Source organism: Sinocyclocheilus anshuiensis, unplaced genomic scaffold, assembly GCF_001515605.1.
Source record: "Sinocyclocheilus anshuiensis isolate Anshui unplaced genomic scaffold, SAMN03320099.WGS_v1.1 scaffold813, whole genome shotgun sequence".
Taxonomy (NCBI): domain Eukaryota; kingdom Metazoa; phylum Chordata; class Actinopteri; order Cypriniformes; family Cyprinidae; genus Sinocyclocheilus; species Sinocyclocheilus anshuiensis.
This window is the reverse complement of record NW_015540942.1, coordinates 854,376-863,496: the sequence shown is the minus strand read 5'-3', so window position 1 is coordinate 863,496 and position 9,121 is coordinate 854,376. Positions and strand designations below refer to the sequence as shown.

General features: G+C 37.7%; 1 protein-coding gene and 1 pseudogene across 1 annotated transcript in view; one reads left to right on the top strand and one right to left on the bottom strand.

Annotated features, from left to right (window-relative positions):
- The window catches only part of LOC107689683 (voltage-dependent P/Q-type calcium channel subunit alpha-1A-like), a 123,098-nt gene extending 117,733 nt beyond the window's left edge, over positions 1 to 5,365 (bottom strand). Inside the window, exons 1-2 of the mRNA XM_016487803.1 lie at positions 5,354 to 5,365; positions 5,070 to 5,275 (exon numbers count right to left, since the gene is read on the bottom strand). Coding sequence (XP_016343289.1) covers positions 5,070 to 5,275; positions 5,354 to 5,365 — 218 coding nt within the window. The remainder of the gene's footprint in view (positions 1 to 5,069; positions 5,276 to 5,353) is intronic.
- A 723-nt stretch (positions 5,366 to 6,088) lies between these two features.
- LOC107689682 (alpha-ketoglutarate-dependent dioxygenase alkB homolog 7, mitochondrial-like) overlaps positions 6,089 to 9,121 on the top strand; it is a 6,923-nt pseudogene continuing 3,890 nt past the window's right edge.

Below are 9,121 nucleotides of genomic sequence, written 5' to 3'. Positions count from 1 at the left end.
CCCTCCTCCCTGAGCAGGGGAAATCCGTTGAAGTTTATTTAACTTCGGAACATGGGCTGGAATTGGGAATCGCTGATGTAGCCTATTGTAGTAATGTTGTCTCTGGTATTCTGATCTGTGAGCGTATATATGCGTTCAGGGGGCGTGGCTTTGGACGGGGATTGCAGGGAGGGTGGGACGTTGGCTTTCAGTGCTATCAGGCTAAAGTTAGCATTTTCCAAGATCTCCTACTGCACCTTTAATTTTCAGAAATGTTGTTGCACACCTTCTCAATACACATTTACACCTTTATGTGAAAATTCAAAACCAAAATGTGGGCAGTGTAATGCAACAATGGTCCAACACAACCTAACCTCACCACCAGAGAGACAAACTGAGGAACATATATATATATATATATATATATATATATTCACAATCCAATATTTATATCTTTTACAATCATGCCTATAAACTGAGACAGGAAGAGAGGGTGAGAGAGGGAGTGAGTGGCAGAGACAGAGTCAGTGACAGTTGTGTGAATGAATCTAGGATGACACATTTAACTCCCTGCTGCCCAAATGGAAGAGAGGATCTAAGATGACAGTACAATCCTATCATCCAGTCATATCCCATCATACCCACTGTTGAGACAAAGAGGAACATGTTGTGATGCTGTGAACCAGGGGAGAAGAAGAGCTGAAGTGTCCATTGAAGCCTGTGTTTATAATCCAATTATGTGACGTGTGTTATTAAAAAAATAAATCAATCAATCAACCAATCAATGCTTAACTGAAAACCGTATGCTTATGTAGCCTTGTGATATGTTTGCATTAAGGTGTGTACATCTATATGCCTCCAACCTAAATAATTTAGACACGGACATCCTGCCATCTTTTTCAAAGACTTTTTCTTCAATTCTCAGAATCTCTTTCATATTAGTTTGCACGTGTATATCCAGGTATATAAATGCTTGTGCATTTGTCATTGTTAAGATTTTATTTTAAATATGTCTGTATAGTTTATATTATTTTTTTATTTTAGCTTTAGTTCTTTTAGTACAAGTAAAACTAAATGAAAATTAAAAATGTTGCCTTGGCAGCTATATAAAACATTTTATTTTATTTTATTTCATTTGAATTATTTTACATAATAATGGACATTTTATGGTTTTGGTTTTAGTTAACTATAATAACCCAACATATAGTCTATGTACAACACAAAGAAAACTCTGAACAACAATGTCAACGATGTGTTTGTGTTTCACAACTGTATGTTGGGCATCTTAAACCTTGTACATAACACTTAGGCCTGGTTTCACAGACAGGGCTTAGGTTAAGCCAGAATTAAGCCATAGTTCAATTAAGACATTTAAGTGGCTTTTATAAATGTGCCTTAGATAAAAACACTACTGATGTGCATCTTGAGACAAATCAATGGCACTGACAGTGCAAGTTTCTTTCAGTTAAAACAGCCCAGACATGCATTTTAGTCTGGGACTAGGCTTAAGCCTTGTCTGTAAAACTGGGGGTTAAAGTATTAATAAAGTTGGATATGTGTGAACTAACACATTACACAAAATTTATTTTGCAACTTGAAGCCAATCAGTGGATGCATCAAATACATCTGTGCAAGAATTAATTTAATACACGAGTTTCACAATTTGAGTTGAATTACTGAAATAAATGAACTTTTCCACGACATTCTAATTTATTGAGATGCACCTGTACAACTTTGAAAACACATCAGATGTAAGTTATTAGAAAGTGTTAGAATGAGTAAACATGAACTGCCAAGAAATATCAATACTACAATCCAGCCTGTACACATAACCACTTTACATTTGTGTCTTATAATTTGTCAGATACTGCTGAATAGACAAGAGAAGAAAAATATCTGAGCACATAATTCTGACAAACTTACGCTAAACACTGTGTACAGATTTAGTGGTCTAAGCAGCATGTTCTCTTTTCTAATTTAAAGACACTCTGCAGCCCTCTTAGAGAACTACAGTCTCCATTTCTCCTCCAAACTTGCATTGGAGTATGCGGTTAGACAGCGATGCCTGTCTGTGGCCCATCTGTATGCATACAACAGAGGACTGACTCCAAGGAGGCAGAAGGGCGGGAGGAAAGGAGAACATGCCATTGAGAACTGCTCTTTCAGTCCGCCACTGTTATTTTTAGCCTGACAGGAACCTCGAAACAGGAGAGAGCAAGAGACATGCTTGTGATACAGAAAAAAGAGGTTTGATATGTCAGAAAACGTGTGATTTTGTGTGTACATACCAGATTGTACCATAATTCTTTGAAACACTGAAACACTAATAGTAGACTTGGATATGTCAGCACCTACTAACACAAAACTAGCTTGATTCTAATGCTGGCATTGACCATGACTGAAAAAAATTGTATGCCAGTTATAAGTAAACAGTAGTTTGCTTGAAAAAAATGAGAAGGAGGAATTGAGAGAGAAGGGGAAAGAAAAGGAAAATAAATAATTTAAATTCTGCAGACTGAATGTAGAGCAACGCCTTTACACAAAACTGCAAGGGCTCACGACTAGGGCTGTGTAATATATCAAAATTATCGAAATATCGCAAATGTACATATCCCAATATGCATATCGCTACAGCTTGCAATATTTGGGGCCATGAACAAAAGACAAAGACAAAATCACTCACTGCTCTTACCTACATAACTTTTGTAGCTTAAATAAGAATCAGTGCATATTGAATTCAAAGAGTAAATTCTAAGCAGTTTTTTATTTTTCCTTTTTATTATTCAGTTCCTAAACTAATGTTAAAATGATTAAACTAATGTTAAAGTGACATTTTTATGTAATGCTCGAGTAAAACACTACCGTTCACTTTCATAAGTTGTTGTAGGGGTGCTTTCTTATTAGAATCAGAATCAGAATGAGCTTTATTCACCACTTAAGTGTGCGCAAACACAAGGAATTTGTTGTGGTTTTACAGGAACTCTTGGTACATACATACATACATACAAATAACCATATATATATATATATATATATATGACACAAGATAGTTATAGAAGTTCACAGAACTGACTCAGCAACAGCTGAGTAAAACTGTTTCATCTGAGCATGTGGCACTTTAAGCATTATCGTATCACATATCGAATATCGCATTATTTAATGAGTTATCGCATATCGCATTTTTCTTCAATATTGCACAGCCCTATACTCACGACTCACGACAACTTCTTTCTATCAGTCTGTCTCCCTCTGGTGTCCACTCAACCACTCTTTCTGCCTTCTCCTCCAACTCATCTATTTATAGCACAGTATATTTGATATGATTCAGTTCTCATTATTTTCTATATGTCATTCTTTGGTGGAAAGCTAGACTTGATGGTTGAGTTCAAAACTCAATCGACTTATTTGTGGTTGAAAACATTCATGCGCCTCTCTTACTTCAATGAGACCAGAGGAACAAACATGTTTCATGACTAAATTTACATTTCTTGACTTTAACATTTTTTTGAGAGAACTAAGCACATATTTAGGGTCTCTTTGGACAGATGTGCATAGCTATTTGCACTCCATATAGGCTGCAATTTCATAGTCGTCAATGAAACTAAAATAGAAAACACAGCTATTAAGGTTACATTCCATTTACAGTGCAGAGAGACTGTTCATAAGCGTAGAGAGGCTGAGACAATGTAGGCATCGCAAATGTCTTTTTAGACTTTCATTATCTCTGTAAAGAAGGTGAAAGAAAGGATGCAATGTTTGGCAACCATAAATTAAGTCTACCATTTCATCTAATCTACATGTGACACACTCTTTCGTACTTCAGCAATTCATAATGTCTGATCACAAGGCCTCATTCGATGTTTACATGAGATAAATCAGAAGAATGAGGCTTGTAGAAAGAGTGGCTTTCAGGTCGAGTGCAAGGTTAAAGGTCACTGAAAGCTCTGGCAGATCAAAATACAATGTCAAAAGAGGTGTGTGTGGGTGCGATTCTGTCCACATTTAATGATTTTTAAATCCTAAGAGGTCTATTAGAAAAGGCAGGGAGTGAACTTCTTCTGGAGTCTGCTTATAGCTAAAGATTTCTTTATATAAAACACTAAGCTTCGGTGAACCATTAAGGGTGAAACATGGTCTTTTCAGGACATGCCAAGTCAAAAATACATACATGATTCAATGGATCTGCTCAATGGTTGCACACTTTTAAAACGTTTATTACAAATGTTTATTATTAGTTTATTAACACTAGAGAAGTAAATGTTTCATCAAATGCAATACATATTCTAACAGTACGCGATTTTAGAAGTAGCCAACTCTGTCACTCTTCTCCACTCAAATACACCATTCCTGACAAGCTTTCAGTCTGTGTGCTGCTTGATTTTGTAAACAATTTGTTGCCATAAACCAATGAGGTAACTAGACAATATTTTTTTTTTTTTTTTAAGTATGTTACATGTTTACTAAGCTGATGTATAAAAACAATATCATGCTCATTGTCACGCTGTATTTAACATCAGCACTGATGTGATTACCTGCGGCCTTGTGATACTGCTTTAACAATTTCCAATTCTCTCTATACACAACCCCTTTTGTCTTTAAACATTAGGCTCAGTAGGTGCACTATGAAAGATGCAAGTACACACATATATCTCGTATTCTCCAGGAGCTCTTAGAATATGGGAAATGGTGGCTTTCCCCCTCCCCTCACCTCCCTTTTTCACCATCGCTTTCTCTCGAATGAGACTAAGCTGAGAGACTGCACATGCTGACATCAGCAAGCCTCCGCGAGCCACCGCTCACCTCACGGCCGTACGTAACACACCGAGCACACACCAGAAATAGACTCGCTTCATCTTGCCACCGAAATAACTTGACAAATAAACGCCTGAAAATATTCTAATTAAACGTCTGCGATCAATTCACCAGCTCGCGCGCGTTTTTTCTTCAAAGCTATCATTAAGCTACCAGTAATGTGATTCGTGTTTTAAGACATTTTCAGGTGACCTAACATAGGCCTATGCCACAATCAAGTGCACTATACCTGCAACTGGAGGTCACAGGGTACTCACTGAGGGGGTTTAAAAGGATATGGCCATTCGGTGATCTTTTTGGCGTATTTTCTCACAAAGTTGTCCTCACTGAAGATGAACAGAGATCGGTTGACAGTGAAGCAGTTTTGTCGCACCGGTATAGGGTTGTACAGGGCCATAGTTCTGGCTCGCTGGGCCATTGACTGCTTGTACATTCTCGGAGCACCCGGCGGGCCGCCCTGCCTGCTGCCGCCGCGGTTGATGACCTACTGCATTTGCCAGTAATGAGCAGAATATAAACAGAGCTTACTGCACATAATACTGTATCCCACAATGCGCTTTACTTGACTTTCCATTTTTAGTGTGATTAATTGCATGATATCTGAAATAATATATCAGCATTATTGTCAATGCTTCTTTCTTGGCTTATTTAATTGTATTGCTAATGTTAAGATATTAAAAAAATAAATTTAAATAAGTGAAATTTTTTTATTTAACAACCGAACACTATGGCCTGAATTAAACATGCAATGCGATTAGGTCATGTGATCATACCAGTACACAAAATATTTATCATGCAGTAATTTCACTTACAATTAAGTAAAAATAGCAGGCTTTATACAGTTTATACTGCACATGATTCAGTATGTAGTAAGCTGTTATTCCATTCGGAAAATTTCTAAATGACAGATGTTGCGTTTGGGAGAGAGAGAGAGAGAGAGAGAGAGAGATCTAAAAGAACAGTGACATAAGAGTCTGAAAAAAGCACAGTCACTGGAGATAGGTTTGGATTGTATTGTCACAAGTCTGGATTATAATATTTACCATAGAAACACTGAATAGCCAGCAGGGGGAGGGAAGCGGGAGATATTTTACATTTAACAAAAACATGCAGGAAATTAAAGCTGGTTACTTTATAGATTTAAAATGTGACATTTCAGCAAAGGGGCAAAATAGAAAGAGACAGGAATTTTTTTTTAAATATCGTGCATGTTAGGAGGAAATCAAAAGAGGATGCGTTTGCTCCCAGAAATAAAGGTTTTTATTTTCATATTTATCTATCAGAGCAAGCAATAGTCATGTGGTGCTCTCTAGTGTTGAAAAGTGGAACTGCAATTACATAGACCATCACTAGAGTAGAATGTTCTTCTTTACTCACTGGGAACAACAGAGGGCAAATGAAACTCGTTTACGTGTATTTGTAGCTGCATGCATCTTCGTTTGCTAAATAAATAACAGTTATAAAATTAAACTTTATAACTCATTTAAATAATTTTCTTGTAAATTGCAGCTACATTTTGTTATTTTTATTGGATCACCATTGCTTCTTGCACTCACAACATCCCATAAAATTGTATTTTGTCATTGAGCACTGAATATAATGCTGGACGGACCGCTGCTGGGCTGAAGCGATTTGATTCAAATACTTCAAGTCCCAGAAATCTTAGCTAATTCAAAATGGCGCCCTGTCAATGACAGTAGTGACAATGGTACGCTTGATATAGTGGATATTTAAGTATCATAATATGTACTCAACAGGTTGACACTACTAATTAGAGTATCGAAACAAGTACAGAGGAAATTTTTCCAAAATCCCTTTTCATCGGAGAGCTCGGCTTTACGAAAAGGCCCTGAGAGCAGAGCAAAGAGGAGTGTAAATGGTTGTTTGGATCGTTTCAGGAAATTTTAGCCGTAGTGCATGGACATGTTGAAGTTAGACATAATTTCATCAGCGAGGAAGAGGAGAATGTCCTTTTCAAAGAAGTAGAGACAGGACTTAGAAAAAAGCAATATGAATTTGACCACTAGGACGATGTAAAAACGGAGAAGTGTGTTCTGGCTATATTGTAAATAAATACTGCTATCCAGTGTCATTTCATAACAAAACTCATATTGTAACTGTTGTTTGTGATTGCTACTCTCGACGTTTTATGGTCGTATGTTATGGGTATTGTTTCTGGAGTTTAATTCCAAACTACCTGTACTTTCCAAGTGAACACAAGACTTTCTAGAAAACGTTCCCTTCCTACTATAAGTGAAATAGGTGTGCTGCTGATTAATAACACTTTTCTTCGTGAAAGCCCTGAAAGTGTAAAGAATTTGAAAGCATAAAGAATTTGAACGTGAACCCCCGCGTGTTAGCCAATCAGAAATCTTGCAGGTGGCGCTCTCTTCCAATCCCATAAGTTGTGGGTGGGGCTAATTTGTCTGAACAACAGAAGAGAAGGAAGTGTTTGGGAAACCTGCTTGGAAACAGTCGTTTTGTCATTGTTGGTGCTGCTCATTCCCTCGAGAAAAAAAAAACTCATAATAAAATAGAGTTTATTACGTTTTATTATTAAGTACTGAGTGAGTCCCAGTACTCTGAACCTAAAGTAAAACTAAAATAATTTCCATTGAAATTAAAGATCCATCTAGTCTACGATTACATCAAACAAATACTAAACTTAAATTACATGTCTTGACTGCATTTCCCCCCCACCTTTTAATAAAAAACAACTCTGTTGTTAAAACTAAATAAGGTTGTAAACATTTCTAGGACATTTTATTTGTAAAAAATTTTCTGTTAATTATTGGCCGTTGGCTATTAATTACTTTCACCCCATTTTCCAATTCTTTGGTACATTTCTCTTTCACCACTCAGGCTATTCACAGCTACAGAGAAACAGAGCGCCTGCAGTGGGGAGTTAGCGGGTGAGAGCAGTTGCATTTCCTAAAGACAGTCCACTGCTTGGGCCAGTTCACGTTCTGGACCTGGACAAAGACGGCTATATCAAACCCCATATTGACAGTGTGAAGGTCTGCCTCTCAGTTAATTGTACAATATACTTCATACAATATACAATCCACACTTAACACTGGTATTTTTTAATTTTTAAAGTGCCCCTATTATGGATTTTTGAAAATTACCTTTCATGCAGTGTGTAACACAGTTCTAAGTGAATGAAAACATCCTGCAAAGTTTTAAAATTGAAAGTGCACCGTGTATAAAGTTATTATTTCTCAAAAGAAAGAGTCGACTCTGAATCATTGAAACGAGTCATTTTTAAAACGAATCCCAAGTCGTTTCATGTTGATGTCAACATAAAACATTAGCATATTGCCCACCCCCTTGTTGGTCTTATTGCATTGGTCTGAATGAAACTGCAAATTCGTTCTTTGCCACTAGGTGCCGCTTTTGGAGCAGTAAAAATAGCTGTTTCCCGGTAACGCTGTACACAAAGCAGCACTGCGCTCACAAACAGGCATTAACGGTGCGTTTCCACTACAGCGTCAAATCTGCGCTCAGCGCCGCTGGCAACGCTACAATGCCACTGCTTTCGGGGCGTGTTAAATTATGGCAAGAGCACACCTCTGAAAACAATGTTTACACCCTGTTTACGTTTCATCTACTTCTTTGCACAGTGTTGTCGCCGGCGTTTTTTGCTCGATATTTGCATAAAGTCGAGGAATGCCCAAACTTTTTGACCCTCTTGGCTGCTCTCAACGCTTTCTCTGCCCCGCTTTCAATCACATAATACACCACTCGAGCGTTTCTGCAGCCTTTTCCCGTACTGTACATTGCAAGAAGAGGTTTGTGGGCCCTTGGGAATGACCTGTGTAAAAACACATTCTGCTTTAGGTTAATCACAAAAACAAAGTAAAACAAGCTTACAAGAAATGTTATCAGAACTTTGGTTAAAGGGGTCATATGATGTTGCTAAAAAGAACATATTTTGTGTATTTGGTGTAATGCAATGTGTTTATGCGGTAGAAAACACATTACACATTATTTTCCACATAACGTACATTATTGTTTCTCCTCTATGCCCCGCCTTTCTGAAACGCATCGATTTTTTACAAAGCTCATCGTTCTGAAAAGCGAGGTGTGCTCTGATTGGCCAGCTATCCAGTGTGTTCTGGAACAGTGTTGTAAATACAACTTACCCACTATAGAAACATTATGTCCTCTTTTGGAAGGCCAAACAAAGTAGTTTCGCTTTCACAACGAAACACAAAGCGGCTTGAGTGAGCGGCGCCCGGCGGATTCGACGAAAGAGGCTTGCGGCAACCACATGTGATGACCCCGGGCTGGACTCCACTTCGTCCACGGTGAAAGCCGATCCGGCGAT